This window comes from Prionailurus viverrinus, chromosome B4, assembly GCF_022837055.1.
Source record: "Prionailurus viverrinus isolate Anna chromosome B4, UM_Priviv_1.0, whole genome shotgun sequence".
Classification (NCBI taxonomy): domain Eukaryota; kingdom Metazoa; phylum Chordata; class Mammalia; order Carnivora; family Felidae; genus Prionailurus; species Prionailurus viverrinus.
The window spans coordinates 78,406,467-78,427,147 of record NC_062567.1 but is presented as its reverse complement, the minus strand read 5'-3'; the positions used below and the strand labels follow the sequence as shown (position 1 = coordinate 78,427,147).

General features: G+C 34.8%; 1 protein-coding gene across 1 annotated transcript; it reads right to left on the bottom strand.

Moving 5' to 3' along the window:
* Nucleotides 1–2,078: 2,078 nt before the first annotated feature.
* LOC125171011 (olfactory receptor 9K2-like) lies at nt 2,079–3,074 on the bottom strand. Its single transcript, XM_047868038.1, has one exon. The coding sequence runs from the start codon at nt 3,015–3,017 to the stop codon at nt 2,079–2,081; it is 939 nt and encodes a 312-aa protein (XP_047723994.1). The 5' UTR covers nt 3,018–3,074.
* Nucleotides 3,075–20,681: the final 17,607 nt, after the last annotated feature.

The window sequence follows — 20,681 nt, the reverse complement described above, 5'->3', positions numbered from 1 at the left end:
GGTATTTGGGAAATTCTTTCAGATTTTCTACATAGACAAATGTCACCTGTGAACAAAGATTGATGTATTCTTCATTTCTGTATAATGCTTTATAGTAATTTGCTAGGGCTGCCGTAACAACATACCAAAGACTTGGTTCCCTAACCGCCAAATATTTTTCTCCCAGTTTTGAAGACTGGAAGTACAGAATCAGAGTGCCATAAGTAAATATTCTAAGGCTCCTGTCCTTGACTTGCAGGTGTCTGCCCTCTTGTTCCCTCTTCATATGGTCATCTCTGAGTCCATATGCACCTCTATGTTTCTTTGTGTGTCCTAATATTTTCTTATAAACACACCAGCCAAACTATATTAGTACCCAGCTGTAACAGCCTTATTTAGATTACTTCTTTGAAGGCTGTATCTCCAAATATAGTCACATACCAAGGTACTGGAGGTTAGGGCTTCAACATGAGTTTAGGAAGACATCATTCAGCCCATAATACTTTTACATCCTTTTGTCTATTACATTACCTAAGACATCCAAAAGGGTGCTGAAGAGATGTGGTGAGGAGGGACATCTTTGCCTTATTCCTATGTTAGTGGGAAAGCTTCTACTTCATCACCATTAAATATAATGGTTTTTATAGACGTTCTTTTTCAAGTTAAGGAAATGCTCCCTTACTCCTACTTTGCTAAGAGTTCCTTTACTTTTTATCCATTGGCACCATCACCAGAAACATCATACAAGACCAAAAATTATGAGACACACCTCCTTGGTGTACTCTTCTCATACTAAGCAGTTACTTTGTTTTGTGTACTTAACCCACAATTTTTTCCAAATAAACTTTTATTTTTCAATTACATTGGTATACTTCAAGCCCACATCAATAACATGAACTGATATAGTAGTGTACTGCCTCCAAACTTAGCCCTTTAAATAGATCTTCAATACAGTCTAAAGACTTTCCCTAATTGTCAGGACACCCTCTCAAGAACCCTACTTCGTAATCTGTATGTTTATCTTTGGCATAAAATTCTGTGGATTTGGATTGGTTTTGCATGCAGGATGTGATTCTCACACTGGACTATAAGCTCCCTAAAGAATAAGATTATTTATACCTGAGCCTACACAAGACATATTACACACCCAATAAATTAATCAAATAAGTGAATATTCACAGGTATAGATGAGTAAATTTTGGACAACACACAATGTTAATGGCTAACTTGCTCTATACCTTTATTAAATATTCTTCACAATAATTAACCCAGGAAAACAATGTATGAAAACCCAAACTGAGTCACTGGTTGCTCAAAAATGTTTGTAGTTCTCTCTCTACCATTTTGGTTCTTTACATTAGGATTTAGCAACTAGCAATGTCTCAGAACACGCTACAATGCCTGTCAATTTGATATAAAATTTCCCAAATTAATCTTTATAGCTAAGATTATTTGTTATTATTTATTATTATATACATTTTATTATTATTACTTCCTCCTAATATAATACATTTCAGATACTTGATTCAAAATGAAAATTCAATAACTATATAACATGCTAAAACAAAGTAGTTATATAATTAGAAAACATAATATTTCAAAAAATAAGTTGGAGGGGCATTCACTTCTGAATGTTCCCTCTCTGTAAAGAGAGCTTTCTTACTATTCTACCTTTCTAATCTTATATTCTAATAAATTTTCACCTGCTGCTCAAAAAAAAAAAAAGTTGGACATTCTTGTCAATGTTGGAGATTATGTTATAAAGTAAGGAAAAGGCCCAAAACAAATAGCTCACAAAACAGTTTATACACTATATTAACATATAAAAGTCGTGCTCAGCAGCAAGCCATTAAGTACATACAAATCAATACTGTGAAATAGAATGTTATTTGAGATAATGGGAAGGGAAATCTTGAAAAATGCTTCTCTGATATCCAGGACATCTCCAATATCAGGATGAACAATGTCCCAGGTACCTCACCAGGAAAAGGTTCTGCTAATATATTTATGATGTTTAATAGAATAAATGTTATTAATGGTCAAAAGGAGTATGAAAGAAATACAAAATCCATGTATCCATGGAGAAAAAGAGATAATAATCAAAGAATAGGATTTTTCTTTAGAAGTTTTTTGAGAGCTTCTTTGACATCTTTGTTTCTCAGGGAGTAAATCAAAGGATTCAGCATGGGAGTGACTAGGGTGTAACATAACGAGGCCACTTTACTCAGCTCAGGAAATCTGTCAGGGATGACATACATAAAAATCACAGCACCATACAGCACACTCACGACTCCCAGGTGAGAGCTGCAAGTGGAAAACGCTTTCTTACGTCCCTCAGTGGATCTTATCTTTAAAACCGTGGACACAATATACATATAAGACACAATAATGACAATTATGGTAGGCAAAATAATAATGCTGCATAAGAAAAAAGAAACCACCTTAAGAAAGTAGAGATCAGAACAAGAAATCCTTTGAAGTGGACGGTAATCACAGTAAAAGTGGTCGATGGCTCGGGAAGCACAAAAGGACAAAGTAAATGTCACGCTGGTCAAAAGAATTGAGCTAACGCTGCCACATAAATAGGAACCAGCCACCAACTGCATGCAGAGACGTGCTGTCATCTGGACAGAGTAGAGGAGTGGGTTGCAGATGGCAATGAAGCGATCATAGGCCATGGCTGCCAGGAGAAATGCCTCCGCCACGATGAAGAGGGCAAAGAGAAAGAGCTGGGTCACACAGCCTGCAAAAGAGATGGACTTGCTCTCAGACCAGAAGTTGATCATGGCCTTGGGTGCAATAACAGACGAATAGAAGAGATCAATGAAGGACAGGTTGCCTAGGAAGAAATACATCGGTGTGTTCAGCCGGGGATCAGTCATAATAATGGTCATCATCCCAACATTCCCTAGAAGGATCATGGCATACACAAGCAGAAAGAGCAGGAAGAGGAGAATGTGGAGCTCAGAGCGGACCCTGAAGCCTACAAGGATGAAGTCAGTCACTTCCGAGTGATTGTCTGTTCCCCTCTCACTCATGGCAGAAACCTGCTGAGAGGCACAAGGAAAAATAAATGAAACCTGTGCTTTGTTTCTAGTGACACAAATACTTTCTTAAGTGTAAAATAAATTAGTTATATCTTAATTAAATATTGCATACAAAGCCATGTTAATGTCATGAAGAATTAGGAGTTTGAATTACATAATACTAGGTCCATGAGACTGTTATTCTGTTAAGCAGTGAGAGAAGTTAAGGGGTTATTTTATTTTAGATCACTATTTTGCTGAGCATTCACCAAGAAAATAACATAATATATTGTCTAATGTTAGTCACATTTTGAATTTCTATTCCTAATGTATTTATCATTAAATAGTTGTCTTTACCTAAAGAATATAACCTAAAATACAAGTAATACATATGATCTGTATGATAGTGCTATAGCCATCACTTGCCTGTCAGTGTCTGAATCATTAAAAGACAGTAACAAATATAATTAGAAATATTTTTACCTTCTTTTACCTCCATCTATTTGATTTCCATTATTACTGTGCCATCTCTAAAAATGGAATAAAAAGTGATAAGTTATTGGTATGTTAAAATTAATAACATCAAAACAATCCCTAAACCTAGATATCATTTTCTAAGGCTCTTTCCAAACCTATGTTCATTTTTTCAGTTCAAGGATATCCCTCCCAAATAAATGCATTTTTATTGCCTCATTACATATATTTTCTTTCCCTTGCTAGTTGTGTGATTTAATATATTACATATTAACTTAACTATTTTCTTTGAAGCAGAGAAATAAGCTGATAACCATTCCAGTCCTTACATGACAATGAATAACTTTTTATCAAAGCTGCATCAATTCAAAGGCTTTCACTCTTTAGTCAGAGAAAACAGGTGTAAGTAATATATATATATATATATATATATATATATATAATATAGACATATATATATAGACATATATATATAAATATAGACTTAAGTCATAAATACAGACTTAACAGAAGAACAGACTTCTGTTCTGATCTCCTTAAGGAAGGAGAGTTCCTTTCTTGTATTCTATTATGCCTTATATATCTTAATATAAGGATAATAGGATAACCATGGATATTTGAGGACCATAGCAACCTTGGATCTCCAGAGTCCATGATCACTTGGTAGAATATCAACAGTACTTACTTTCTTCTTATCTGCAGGAGTTTTCCACATTGAGGTTTTATTCATCCTCTGTGACGGAATCCATTGGGAGAGGAGCAATCATAAAGTCAATTATGGAGACAGAAGTGCAGGCTCAAGGGCTGTTGTCCATGAGGACTGCAGTAACTTCAGACATAAGCAAATTATCTAATAATAGTCCAAATATAAGGAGCTGTCCTTCTCTGGTTGTGTGTTTCCTTTGGGAAACTTCTCTATATTTTATTTTCTTTGTTGATAAGAAAAACTTTCTGGTAATTATCATAGCATACATATTGGTAAGCATAAGGAAACAGATTTAAACGTTTGTGCTATATATATATAAGATGAATGAATATATCAAATTGTCATAAATTACATTTACCATGCTTTAAAAAAAGATAGAAGTTAGCTCCAAATTATGATTTGCCTGTACTTCCTGATGTCGATGTATTTCATGATATGACAAATGTACTCTGTCACAAAGCCAGATAAAGTTTCACTAATTCTAAGCTTTCTTATGTGTAAATAGTAAATAGTTAGAAAATATAATGGAAGAAATTATAGTTTTAAAAATATTTTAAAAATTCTTAATAAGAAATTGTATAAAAGATCATGATCTGTATTTAAAAATCCTCAATAATTATGTGTGACTAAAGACTACAGTAAAACCAGAGACATAATACTCTATATAATGAAACTAATATTATACGAATGCCATTTTCCCCTGAATATTTCCATAACCTAATTATAGTTCTATTTTTAGAAAAATCTTTTTTTATTTAAAAATTATTTCTAGAATTTTCTGGACTTTTTTTAGTGTGTAGATAGCAAATCATAGGACAAGAGCTTTTCCTTATTATAATGCAGTATTAGTAGAAGTTTGGTAAGTGTAAGAAGAGCAAACAGTTTAAGTATTTTGAACAGGAAATGATTAATTAAGGTGAATTGAGGCCTGTGAAATTTGGAAAGGCTGGAGGAACTTCTGGGTGACACTCTTATAAGGACTCTTAGAGCAATATAGAAAAATTCACAGAGATAGGCCACCATTGGTGATTCAATTTAAAAATAAAGAACCTTAACTGTGGTCTATGGATCAGATACATGGAAGCAAAAAGATGTCACTGTTTCCTCATCCATCAAAACAGCTTCTCTAGGACGTTGGGGACTCAACAATGCTTCAGAAAATAACCCACATGTATTCACAAGCTTCCAAAGGTGACACTTCCCTGATAGAAAATGTCAAAAGGACCAGAGAGTTGATCCCCAGCTCACTTCGCCCTTTCCAATTCTGAGTTTGTGGGGATCTCATTGGTAGAACAAATTTTGTGCCAAGAACCGTAGTAGCAGGAGACATTTGAACTTTCCAACATCTCCAATTAGAAAGCACATGGAATAGGACTTGGCTATCCAGTCTATACAATGTACCAGAATCCAATTCCTTAAACTGCCCACAATGGCATTAGCAATAAAAATATGCTAGGGCTCAAAATACATAAGAACATTTACTGTCATGTGCCATAGTTGGGCATAAAGAAACCCTCCATGGATTCAACGGTTGAAATCATTCAGTGTGTATTTTTTGATGAAGCTCAGCTTAATATAGAAGTCAATAACCAATTAGATAATTAGCTAAGAAGAGTCTATTGCCATGGATATTAAAGATACTTCCTAAAACTCAATGGATCAAAAAGAAATCAAATTAAATTTTGGCTAACTTTGAACTAAATAGTACAGTTTGTTATGTCTAATCTTCTGCAATACAGAAGAAGAAGTACTTAGAGGGATATATACAAAGCACTATAGGTAAATACTATAAACAAGAAAAACAGGAACAACTAGACTAATCTTCTATTTTAATATAGTGAAAGAAAAAACAAGTCAAAACAGAAAAAAATGAAAGTAAATAATACAGATAAAAATTCATGAAATAGACAAATATGAATATAGGATATTCACATGGCTTAACACTTTTTTTCTACTGGCCATTTTAGTATTTTTTATTAAGTTTTTATTTTTAATTCCAGTATAGTTGACATACATGTCATATTAGTCTCAGGTGTACAATATAGTGATTCTTCAATTGTATACCTCATTCAATGCTTATCATGATAAGTATCTGCTCTGATCCCCTTCCTTCATTTCCTCCATTCCCCCAGTCACCTCCCAACCTCCCCTCTGGTAACCATCAGTTTGTTCTCTACAGTTAAGAGTTTATTTCTTGGTTTCTCTCTTTCTGTCTCTTTGCTACTTAGTTTCGTTTCTTAAATTCCACATATATGTGAAATCATATGGTATTTGTCTTCCTCTGACTATCTCAGTTAGCATTATACTCTCTAGCTCCATCTATGTCATTGCAAATGGCAAGATTTCACTCTTTTTATGGCTGACTAATATTCCATTGTATATGTAGACCACATCTTCTTTATCCATTCGTTTATCAATGGAAACGGGTCACTTCTTTAATTTGGCTATTGTAAACAATGCTGCAATAGACATAGGGGTGTGTGTATCCCCTTGAATTAGTGTTTTTGTATTTTCTGGGGGAAAATATGCAGTGGTGTAATTGCTAGATCATAGGGTAGATCTATTTTTAACTTTTTGAGGAAACTCCATACTCTTTTCCATAGTGACTGCACCAGTTGGCATTCCCACCAACAGCGCATGAAGGTTCTTTCATGGACAACTACAACCTCACCCACACTGGTTGTTTTTTGTTTTTGTTTTTGATTTTAGCCATTCTGTCAGGTGTGAGGTGATTACATGGCTTAACATTGATTCTCAGAAAGACTAGTAAGATCTATAAAACTGTAACCAATATAACAGTGGAAAAACAGCAACATTAAATCACAAGTATCAGGAAAGAAAACGGGATAGCACTACAGACAGATACTCCTGATATTAAAAAATATATATAGTTGACTCTTGAACAACATGGACTTGAACTGCATGGGTCCACTTCCATGCACATTTTTTTCAGTAAATACAGTACAGTGCTGAAAATGTATTGTCCTTCCTTTTGATTTTCTTAATAATTTTCTATTCTCTAGCTTACTAATTGTAAGAAAACAGCATAAAATACATATAACACACAAAATATATGTTACTCAACTGTTTCTGTTATCAGTAAGTCTTCTGGTTGTTAGTAAGATATTAGCAGTTTCATCTTTGGGGAGTCAAGAGTTACATGCAGATTTTTGGCTACATGGGAGTTCTATGTTCCCAACCCCTGCTCAGGGTTTCAACTGTATAATAAATAATACATTTACCAAAAATTGATGATTTTTTAAAATAAAAAATTTTTAAATAGGTCAAGATGACGTATAAAAGAGAAATATAAATTTTACAATATCTACTAAATAAATTAAACTTTAATAATGTTCCCATGAAAAATGATTCTTTTTTAAATGGGTCCACTACTGGTTACTACTAAGCATTTAAGAAAGAAACAAGACCATTCTTACAAAACCAAGAATCATCATAAAGACAATATTTCCTACCATATTATGAGTCTGTCTTAAGTCTCATTTAGAAACTAAAATACAAATTATAGGTAAGTCTGACTCATAAATTTCACTTCAAAAGCTTTAAACAGAATATAAACAAATACAATATGTCAATTTATAAAGAATGTCAAACTCTCACTGAAATGTGTCTTTACACTACAAATGAAATGTCATTTAATTTTTAAAAAAATAATCAATTTAAGATGTTTCCACTTCTAGACATGAAAGAACAACTCATACAAGGTTTGCCTTCTGTGACAAAAAACTAATTTCTGGAGAAACCATATGACTCATCTATTTTCAGAGATTGTACAATAAGCAATGAATGACTGTAATTCCTAAGAAACAGGAAACAATCAGAAGGAAAAGATTTTAAACTTGAATACATAGCAATTGAAACAAACCAAACTTAAGATTGAGTTAAAAAGGAAAAAAGAAAAGAACAGACGCTCAATGACAACTAAGAAAATATCCATGTAATCAGAAGAAGAGGGGCCAGAGAAATAACAGAAACTATGGTAAGGAAACATTTTTTCAAAGTTGATGACAAATTTAAACACACAGATACAAGAAAATGAGCAAAATCCCAAGCAGGATAAACAGAGAGAAAACCAAATAAAGCATATCAGAATAAAAATCCGAAGATGAGTGAAAAATAGACAGTGTAAAGTAGCAAGAGGGGAAAAGAGAGCATATAAAAGCATATTACACATAAGCATATAAAAGTTAAAGCATACACTTTTCATCAGAAACAATTCAAACCAGAGACAATGAAACAACGTCTTTAAAGGACTTAAAACTAGGAGGAGGGGAGAGCAGGGATTAAATGTAAATTTTAAAAAATTTGGATAATAAAATTGCTCTACAATTATATTGTAATGTAATATTGGTTTAAAAAGTATAAATTGACTAAAAACTATGCTATCACACACTTAGAATGGATGATATTAGATTGTGCAAAATTATACCTCACTAAAACTATTTGCTTGTGTTTCTTTTTTTTTTTTAACTCAAGGTTAGGTAATATCCTCAACTATGATGTTTTAGTACTTTTCAAAATTTTTATTACAGATAAATAAAAATCGTGTTTCAAAAAAACAAAACAAAACAAAACAAAAGCCACCTAGGAGGAGGGGAGACCAAACCACAAGTACAAGGAAAACTAAGAGAATGTGTCATGCCAAATTTGCACCATAATAAATACCAAAGAAAGGTGTCCTCACTAAAGGAAACCTTACCAGGAAAAAGTGGGAAGGATCTCTAGGATCCTAGAGATGCTGCTTTCACACTAACAGCAGAACTGAGGATGTGTGAGGAGGGGAAATTTCTTTCTCTTTCAGTGTGCTCCTCGGGTTTTTCTCTGTTGGTTCTGGCACAGTTGGGCACACCCCACCCTGGTGCTCACTCTCGAAGCAATTCCCAGGCTTCTGGGGTATTTTAAGCCACCTCTTCTGTTGTCTTGAAATCATAGATGGAGGTATGACTGCCTGCTCTTGCCAATCTCTGTGTTTCTTCAAAATTCCCCCTTTTTCCCCAACGCTTCAACTGTTTAGATTATTCTCTGTATAATATTTTCTTCTAATATCAGCATGATGTATTAACAGTAGAGATAAGAAAATGAGTTTCTAAAAGTAAGGTTTTCTGTATACTCAAATGAGAAATAGTGAATATTCCTCTGTGCAAATTATGAAAATTATGATATTAAAAAAAGAATCAAGTACTTCTTATCAAAAGGTATTTTCAAAATTATTTTGTTCAGTAAGTCAAAGGTTAGTCTTATGTCCTCTAGAAAGCCTTTCTACCTTTCTATTTTTTTACTTGTTCAATCTTAATCTTCCTTCCTTTCTTTCTTTCTTTCTTTCTTTCTTATTTATTTATTTATTTTTAATTTACATCCAAGTTAGTTTGCATATACCGCAATAATGTTTTCAGGAGTAGATTTCAGTGATTCATCCCCTATGTATAGATCCAGTGCTCATCCCAGCAAATGTCTTCCTTAATGCCTTTCTATAGTTTTCAGTGTACAGATTTTTCACCTCTTTGGTTAGATTTATTTCTAGGTATTTTATGGGTTTTGGTGCAATTGTAAATGGGATTGATTCTTTGATTTCACTTTCTGTTGTTTCATTATAGGTGTATAGACATGCAAAGGATTTCTGTGCATTGATTTTATATCCTGCAACCTCGCTGAATTGCTGTATCAGTTCTTGCAATACTTTGGTGGAATCTCTTGGGTTTTCCATATAGAGTATACTGTCATCTGTGAAGAGTGAAAGTTTGACTTCCTCTTAGCTGATTTGGATGCATTTTATTCCTTTGGGTTGTCTGATTGCTGAGGCTAGGACTTCCAATACTATGTTGAATAACAGTGGCAAGAGTGGACATCCCTGTCATGTTCCTGACCTTAGGGGGACATCTCTCAGTTTTTCCCCATTGAGGAAGGTATTAGCGTTGGGTCTTTCTATATGGCTTTACAATCTTGAGGTATAATCCTTCTATCCCTACTTTCTTGAGGGTTTTTAGCCAGAAAGGATGCCATATTTTTCAAATGCTTTCTCTGCATCTATTGAGAAGATCATGTGGTTCTTGTCCTTTCTTTTATTGATGTGATGAATCACGTCAATTGTTTTGCAGATATTGAACCAGCCCTGTATCCCAGGTATAAATCCCACTCAGTCGTGGTGAATAATTCTTTTAAGGTATTGTTGCATCTGGTTGGCTAGTATCTTTTTGAGGATTTTTGCATCCATGTTCATCAGGGATACTGGTCTGTAATTTTCCTTTTCTTTGTCTGGTTTTGGAATCAAGGTAATGCTGGCTTCATAGAAAGAGTTTGGAAGTTTTCCTTCCATTTCTATTTTTTGGAACAGCTTCAAGCAAATAGGTGTTAACTCTACTTTAAATGTTTGGTAGAATTCCCCTGGAAAGCCATCTGGCCCTGGACTCTTGTTTTTTGGGAGATTTTTGATTGCTAATTCAATTCCTTTACTGGTTATGGGTCTGTTCAAATTTTGTATTTCTCCCTGTTTCAGTTTTGGTAGTTTATATGTTTCTAGGAATTTGTCCATTTCTTCCAGAGTGTCTACTTTACTGATATATAATTCCTCATGATATTCTCTTATTATTGTTTTTATTTCTGCTTTGTTGGTTGTGATCTCTCCCTTTCATTCTTGATTTTATTTATTTGGGTCCTTTCCTTTTTCTTTTTGATCAAGCTGGCTAGGGGCTTATCAATTTTGTTAATTCTTTCAAAGAACCAGCTCCTGATTGCATTGATCTGTTCTACTGTTTGTTTGGGGTTTTTTGATAGCATTGATTTCTACTCTAATCTTTATTATTTCCCATCTTCTGCTGTTTTTGGCTTTTACTTGCTGTTCTTTTCTCCAGCGCTTTAAGGCATAAGGTTAGGTTGTGTATCTGAGAACTTTCTTGTTTTTTTAGGAAGGCCTGGATTGCTATATACTTTCTTCTTATGACTGAGTGCCAGATGGTTCAGGCTGTGCTTTTATCATTTTAATTGGCTTCCATGTACTTTTTAATTTTCTCTTTAATTTCTTAGTTAGCCCATTCATTTTTTTAGTAAGATGTTCTTTAGTCTCCAAGTATTTGTTGTCTTTCTAAATTTTTTCTTGTGGTTGACTTCAAGTTTCATAGCGTTGTGGTCTGAAAATATGCCTGGTATGATTTCAATCTTTTTGTACTTGTTGAGGGCTAATTTGTGTCCCAGAAAAAAAAATCTATTCTGGAGAATGTTCCATGTGCACTAGAGAAGAATGTATATTCTGCTGCTTTAGGGTGAAATGTTCTGAATATATCTGTTAAGTCCATCTGTCTAGTGTATCCCTCAAAGCCATTGTTTCCTTGTTGATTTTCTGTTTAGATGATGAGTCCATTGCTGCAAGTGGAGTGTTAAAGTCCCCTACTATATGGTATGATTATCAACAAGTTTCTGTATGTTTGTGATTAGTTGATTTAAATACTTGGGTGTTTTCCTGTTGGAGGCATAGATGTTTACAACTGTTATACCTTCTTGGTGGATAGACTCCTTAATTATGATATAATGCACTTCTTCCTCTCTTATTACAGCCTTTATTTTAAAATCTAGATTGTCTGATGTAAGTATGGCTACTCTGGTTTTCTTTTGTTGACCATTAGCATGATAGATGGTTCTCCATCCCCTTACTTTCAATCTGAAGGTGTCCTTAGGTCTAAAATACGTCTCTTGTAAACAGCATATAAATGGATTTTGTTTTCTTATCCATTCTGTTTCCCTATAGCTTTTGATTCGAGAATTTAGTCCATTGACATTTAGAGTGAGTACTGAAAGGTATGAATTTATTGCCCTTGTGTTGCCTGTAGAGTTTCTGGTGGTGGTCTCTGGTCCTTTCTAGTCTTTGTTGCTTTTGGTCTTTTTTTGTTTGTTTGTTTCATCTTTTATCCCCTCAGAGAGTCCCCTTAAAATTTTTTTGCAGGGCTAGTTTAGTGGTCATGAACTCCTTTAGTTTTTATTTGTCTGGGAAGCTTTTCATCTCCATTTTGAATAACAGTCTTGCTGGATAAAGTTTTTGGCTACATATTTTTCTGATTCAGCACATTGAATACATCCTGCCACTCCTTTCTGGCCAGCCAGGTTTCTGTGGATAGGTCTGCTGTGAACCTGATCTATCTTCTCTTTAGGTTAAGGACTTTTTTCCCCTTGCTGCTTTCATGATTCTTTCCTTGTCTGTGTGTTTTGTGAATGTAACTATGAGATGCCTTATTGATGGTCAGTTTTTGTTGAATCTAATGGGAGTTCTCTGTGTTTCCTGGATTCTGATGTCTGTGTCTTTACCCAGGTTAGGAAAGTTTTCCACTGTGATTTGCTCAAATAAACCTTCTACCCCTTTTTCTCTCTCTTCATCTTTTGGGAGCCCAATGATTCAGATGTTATTCCTTCTGAATGAGTCACTGAGTTCTCTAATTCTTATATCATTTGCCTTAGTTTCCTTCATTTTCTTCTGCTTCAGTATTCGCCACAATTTGTACTCTATATCACTGATTCACAGCTCTGCTTCATCCATCCTTGCTGCCCTGGCACCCATTTGAGATTGCATATCTGGTATAACATTTTTCATTTTGTCCTGACTAGATTCTACATCTTTTATTTCCACAGAAAGGGATGCTATGCTTTCTTCAACCCCAACTAGTATTTATATTATCGTGATTCTAAATTCTGGTTCAGGCATCTTCTTGTATCTATGTTGGTCAAGTCCCTGGCTGTCATTTCTTCCTGTCCTTCCTTTTGGGTGAATTCCTTTGTTCCATCATTTTGGAGGAAGAAAAAGAATTAATAAAATAAAAAATAAAAATAAAAAACAACACAAAAATAAATAAATAATGTATGCTATATACTAGGTGTTTTTTGGTCTGATAGTTGAAAGAAACTTGATAGAATAGAGGAAAAAGGGGAAAAAATGGAAAAATGAAAATGATGAAAATTTAAATAAATAATAAAATAGGACAAAATGAAATGATGAAAGTCAAATAAAATGGAAAAATGTTTCAAAAAAAGTAAAAAATAGAGTGGAGAAAAATGAAAGGTAAATATGTTTTATAAAAATGGAAAATAGAATTTTTTTCTCTTTCTGTATTCAAGAATAAGAAAAGAAAAGAAAAAGAAAAAATTGAATAGATGGACCAGAAAACAAAATAGAATACCACTGAAATTCCATCACTCCCCCTAGAAGTCAAATTCTGAAGCACTTTATAATCCATAAACTAGACGTTCAGTGAGACTTGTGGTGTTTCTCTAGAGCACTGTTTACACCCTTGGATGGGGCTTGGTGTAACGGCTCTATTCTTCACTAGAGGGTGCTGCTTAGCCCCCTAGGGTGGATCCACTATGGCACTGGTACATGTGTATGCACATACACAGAAAAGGTGAAAATCTCATCATACAACTACCCAGTCTCTGGTTTCAGAACTCTGTGCTCTCACCAACTGGCAATCAAGCACCCCTCCTTTGTCTCCCACCTCTATCCACTCTCTGCTTCTACCCTGTCAGGGACCAAGTCATCACCTTCCAGGCAGCACCTCCCTCCCAAGTTTATCTCAGATGGGGCTGCATTTCCAAACCCCTCACTTCTGAGGGCCCTGCATCTTCAACCCACTCAGACCCTCTTGGGGAGCGTCTCACCGAGCAATGACTAGTGCTGGGCCACCCCCAGGAATGCTCATGGAACCACACCATTGCAGACGCCCAGAGACTGAGACCAGTGCCAGCCCCCCTCCCAGAAAACTTTGTGGGATTGTGTAGCAGCAGCATTTCAGGGCTTATGGTACATCACATCAACATCTGGTGCCAGACTTCACCACCTCATAACATCTTTGGTCTGCTGGGTCTTTGGCCTTTGGGGAGCCGCACAGCCTCTACCAAATGCTTTCACATCATGGGAACCACTTCTCCCTGTGTGGCACAAGGACCCCTTGGACCTCACTGTTTGCTGCCGGAGACTCACTTTCCCACCAGAACTCTACCAGGTTATCGAGCTGCAGAGTTTCATACTCTGTGCTCCCCTGTTCATAAGAGTCTTAATGGTATCCAAATCCTCTCCTTTTCCCTTTCTTTCTTTCTTTCTTGTTAATTCTTTTATGTGTTTTCCACTCTTTCTCTTTTTCTCCAGTTGCTTTCGGGGGAGTGCCTTTCCTGTACTCTCCCCTCTCTCTCATCCTCTCTCTGCAAGCAAAAACAGCTCCCTACCCTTCATGGTTTCTCTCTTCCCCAGTTCACCTCTCCCCACCGTATACCTGGCAAGTTCTGTGGTTCAGATTGTTGTGCAGATCGTTGAGGTAACCCTCAGATCAGTTTTCTAGGTGTGCAAGATGGTTTGGTGTTGATGCTATTCCACCATCTTGCCCCTTCTCAAGATTTTATTCTTTAAATAATCTCTACATCCAACATGGGGCTCAAACTGACAGCCCCAAGATCAAGAGTCACATGCTGTACTGACTGAACCAGCCAGATGCTCCAAATATCATTTTAATATAATCAGTTTCAGGACACAAAATGTATTCTTTTTCTGCAAGATTCAAAACAGTTTAATTCATGTATCTTAACACTGAGCAGATATACCTTATGTTTTAGTTTTACACAATGTGAATTTATACATACTAAAAGTTAGCATCTGTCAAGTAAAGGCAGACCAAAAAAAAATGCATATCTTATGACAACAAAGAGGACACATGATGGAAAGTAGGAATTATTACCACCCAGCAATTATGCAGGTAAAAGATTTTAGTAAGTTCATTAACATATTAAATTAATTGGCAAACCCTCAGAAAACATCATTTCTTTTGAAAACTCTTAAACCTCTGAAACATAGAAAACGAATAAGGCAATACAGGCATAGACAGGCTGTCTGGACAGTTAAATATTTTTTAAAAATGATCTTAGGTGACAGCACATCTAAAGCTTTTATGGAAAATAATAACTTTAAACAGGAAAAGCAAACAAATCCTGAATAACACCCAGAGTTGTATTAGAACCAAAAATAAAAGAAAAATTAATAATAAACTAAGCTTCCCAAAACTTAGCCTGAACGTTGGACTATTCCCTTTTCTCACCCTTCAAGAAAAGAATAATCTGTGCAGGGACTGCTAAGTTATTTTAGAAATAACTAAGAACATGTACTAAAATGCAAATGGCGGGGCACCTGGGTGGCTCAGTCAGTTAAGCGGCCGACTTCAGCTCAGGTCATGATCTCGCAGTCCGTGAGTTCTAGCCCCGCGTCGGGCTCTGTGCTGACAGCTCAGAGCCTGGAGCCTGCTTCGGATTCTGTGTCTCCCTCTCTCTGACCCTCCCCAGTTCATGCTCTGTCTCTCCCTGTCTCAAAAATAAAGGTTAAAAAAAATTAAAAAATAAAAAATAAAATAAAATGCAAATGCTATACAATAGAAAGCTTACGAAATATATATACATATACAAAATTTATTTTATGTTAAATAAGTAAAAATGTGAATCTTAATTAGTATCCCAAAAATTTCTTCTTCTTTTCACCAAGAGAATAATATCTTTCACTGAAGGTTTCCCTATTTCTTCCAATCATATTTAAAAATGAAAACCATGGTCTATAAAGGCAAATTTAAAAATTCATTTTTATAATCATATTTTTTCAATTGATACAAAAAATGGCCTTTTCTACTGACATGAAGAAAACAGGAAACTTAGCAACTTGAACACTGTGAGCTGTAGACTTCAGAAACTGTCTTGGAAACAATGACATATGACTCATTTATGCCTTAGCTTTCCTTTATTAGCATATCTACATACTATATTTATCTGTCCATTGCCTCTTTCACAGCAGACTCTCCCTCCCACATCCATGTCCAAAAAAAAAAAAAAAAGGCTCTGGCAGGTAACTGTAAAAAATGTGTCCAAGCCTGGTTCCTGCACTCAATGATCTCCTCAGCTCCAATATATCACTAACAAGAATGTCTGTCTTGGAACAATAGTTATGAGTCTAACTACATACTGGGTAAGTGGATTTGACTTTAGTTTCTTGATTTCCGGCTTGGTCTGATATATAGGTTAATGTAAAGACTTCTACCATACAAGTCTCTAAGTAGAGACTTTTCCTTCCTGATTGCTCATTGATGAGACTCTCTGGGAGCAGTCATCTATTTCTTACCACTGTACTTTCATGGAATGAGTTACATTGTTTTTTCAAACAGACTGAACACAATACTATCATGAAGTGAAAATTAACTGATTTTATTTGATTACAAATTATTTATTAGATCAATTTGTAAAGAAATGAAGCTATACAAGTTTGCCCTTGTAAGACTATACCAAGTAGGCAGAAATGCAAAAGTGAAACACAGGAATGTGGAAAAACAACATGCAAATGTTAACTAAACAAATATATATTATATGTGTGGTAAGTATAATAGAAGCTAAGTAGGAAGACAGCAGAGAGAAGGAGGGAAATAAGAGGATAAAACTTGACTGACAAAAAACTCTCCAAAGAAGTTGATTCTAACATTCACATTATCAGTAAGATAAAATCCCTATAAATCTTTCCAAAACAAATATTAAATGCTTAAACTTGAAATATTATTTAGAAGTAATATAAAATAATGAACTTTTCATTGCAAATGTAATTTTGGTGAGAAATGTATCAGATATATGTCAGTGGTCATGTTTTTAGAGGCTTTCAAAAAGAATTTATGCCTGTATTTAATGTTCACACTGTAATAGTTTTTCCAAATGTTTAAACATCACTCATCATCAGGGAAATACAAATCAAAAGCACAATGAGACACCACCTCACACCGTTCTGAATGACTAACATTAACAACTCAGGCAACAACAGATGTTGGCAACAATGCAGAGAAGAACACTTCTGCACTACTGGTGGGAATGAAAACTGGTGCAGCCAATCTGGAAACCAGTATGGAGGTTCCTCAAAAATTGAAAATAGAACTACCCTATGACCCAGCAATTGCACTACTAGGTGTTTATCCGAGGGATACAGATATGCTGTTTTGAAAGGGCACATGCACCCCAAGGTTTATAGTAGCACTATCAACAATTGCCAAAGTATAGAAAGAGCCCAAATGTCCATTGATGGATGAATGGATAAAGAAGATATGATATGTATATACAATGGAGTATTACATGGCAATCAAAAAGAATGAAATCTTGCCATTTGCAACTACGTGGATGGAACTGGAGGGTATTATGCTAAGTGAAATTAGTCGGAGAAAGACAAAAATCATCTGGCCTCACTCATATGAGTACTCAAAGAGACAAAACAGATGAACATAAGGGAAGGGAAACAAAAATAATATAAAAACAGGGAGGGGGACAAAACAGAAGAGACTCATAAATATGGAGAACAAACAGAGGGTTACTGGAGGGGTTGTGGGAGGGGGGATGGGCTAAATGGGTAAGGGGCATTAAGGAATCTACTCCTGAAATCATTGTGGCACTATATGCTAACTAATTTGGATATAAATTTTTAAAAATTAAATACAAATTTAAAAAATAAATTAATTTTAAAAATTAATTGATTAATTAAAATAACTAAAAACTATTTACATCCATCCACTTCCCAGGCTAACACAGCAAACACCAGACTAAAACAGAAACTCCCAGTTTTTCTGTCCCCAAAAATATAGATCTCAAAAGACACATCAACTGTACTGACTTTTCACACCACCAAAATTAAACTACGGTTTTGTTTTGTTTCCTGGGGTTTTTTGGTCAGGTTTAGGGTTTTAAATTGCGAACAGTAAATTTCTGCTACATGCTTTTATAAATTTGACAAGTCAAAATAAATAATTTCTTCATGACTCCAAAACATTTCCTTTGTACTTTAGTAGTAAATCCCTACTCCTCACCCACAGCCCTTGAAAAACCCACATTGTCCTATGGTTTTGTTTATTTGGTATTGTCACAGAACAAGAATCATATAGTTGGTAGCTTTTGAGTGTCCCTTTTTTCACCTTGAATAATACTTTTAAGATTCATCCATGTACTTGTATATATCATTGTTTTATTCCTTGTTTGCTGGAGTAGTAGGTCACTGCACAGATATACGGATTCACCAGTTGATGGAAATTATAAAACTTCAGGTTTCATATTTAGGAAGAAGTTGTTTTGAGTTGTTTTTTGTACTTCGTGAAACATGTAGGCTTCAGACTTTTGCTTAGAGAAGCCCATTTTTCTAGGACCAACTGTGGAAAACTAACGTGTTGTCATTGAATTCCCTTGACACCTATTTCAAAAGTGGATTCAACAGGGGCATCTAGGTGACTCACTTAAGTGTCCAACTCCTGACCTGGGCTCAGGTCATGAGTTTGTGAGTTCGAGCCCTACATCGGGCTCTGCACAGATAACGCAGAGCCGGCTTGGGATTCTCTCTACCTCTCTCTCCGCTCCTCCTCTGCTGACATTCTCTCTTTCCCTCTCTCAAAATAAATAAACAAATGTAAAAAACACAGAATCAAGAGTTATTTGAACATAGATAGATAAGCTTATTTACACATATATATATCAATATATATGTTTATTTTTGGACAGGTTATTTTGTCCTTTGATATATTTCTTTTTCATTTAACCAATGAAATATTCAGTTAATTAATATGTTCCATAGCAGGTGTTCAATAATTTTCCTCTATAAAAATTCACAAAAAAGGACTAGATGTGTAAATACCTTAAATTCATTATTTTTTAAATACTAAAAGACATTTATATTTGTAGTGTCAATAGACATTGCAGTGAGAGTTTACTATTCTTTATATATTGATATATTTTATTTGTTTATTTTTGTTTAAGGGTTTTGGAGTGAAATTTATGAGATAGACACACCTATAATTTGTATTTTAATTTCTAAATTATAACTATGAGAGACTCATAAATACAACTAGGAAATATTGCCTTTATGATCCTTCTTGGGTTTGTAAAAATGGTCTTGTTTCTTTCTTAAATGTTTAGTAGTAAACACTAGTGGAGCCAATTACAAGAGAATCATTGTTTATGGGAAAATTGTTAATAAAAATTTAATTGTTTTAGTAGACATTTTAAAATATATATTTCTCCTTCATACATCACCCTGATCTCTTCAATTTTTTTTGATTTTAACAAATCCTTAATTTTTTGTGAAAATATTGTTTATTATGCAGTTGAACCCTTGACCAGGAGTCGGGAACATAGAACTCCTATGTAGCCGAAAATCTGCATATAACTCATGACTCCCTAAAAATGAAACTGCTAATAGCTTACTGACAACCAGAGACTTACTAATAACCTAAACAGTTGATTAACATACATTTTGTGTGTTATATGTATTATATGCTGTTTTCTTACAATTAAGTAAGCTAGAGAAAAGAAAATGTTATTAAGAAAATCATAAGGAAGAGACAGTACATCTACAGCACTGTACTGTATTTGTTGAAAAAAAATGTGCATGGAAGTGGACCCATGCAGCTCAAGTCCATGTTATTCAAGGGTCAACTGTATATATTTTTTAATATCAGGAGTATCTGTCTGTAGTGCTATCCCGTTTTCTTTCCTGATACTTGTGACTTAATGTTGCTGTTTTTCCACTGTTATCTTGGTTAGGGTTTTATACATCTTACTAGTCTTTCTGAGAATCAATGTTAAGCCATGTGATCATCTCACACCTGTCAGAATGGCTAAGTGTGGGTGAGGATGCAGTTCTCCATGAAGGGACCTTCATGCACTGTTGGTGGGAACGCACGCTGGTGCGGCCTCTATGGAAAAGAGTATGGAGTTCCCTCAAAGAGTTAAAAATAGAACTACACTCTGATCTGATAGTCACACTACTGGGTATTTACTCAAAAATACAAAAACATTAATTCAAAGACACACACACTATGTGTATTGCAGCATTATTTACAACAGCCAAACTATGGAGTGGCCCAAGTGTCCATCGATAGATGAATGGATTAACAAGATGTGGTCTAAATATACAATGGAGTATTATGCAGCCATAAAAAAGAATGAGATCTTGCCATTTGCAATGACTTCAACGGAGCTAGAGAAGATAATGGAGATAGCAAGATGACTCAGTCAGAGAAAGACAAATACCATATGATTTCACTTATATGTGAAATTAAGGAAACAAAAATAAATAGCAAAGGAAAAAGGAAAGAGACACAGAGAGAGAGAAACCAAGAAGCAAACTCTTAATTCCATAGAACAAACTGATGGTTACCAGAGGGGAGGAGGGGGGGTGACTGGAGAGATTCTGGAAATTAAGGAAGGGGATTAGAGAGTATACTTGTCATGATAAGCACTGAATAAGGTACACGATTGAAGAGTCACTATATTGTACACCTGAGACTAATATGACATGTATGTTAACTATACTGGAATTAAAATTAAAAACTTAATAAGACATACTAAAATAGCCAGTAGAAAAAAACATGTTAAGCCATGTGAATATCCTATACTATCGATATTTTTCTATTTCATGATTTTTTTCACCTGTAAATTTTACTCTCATTTTTTTG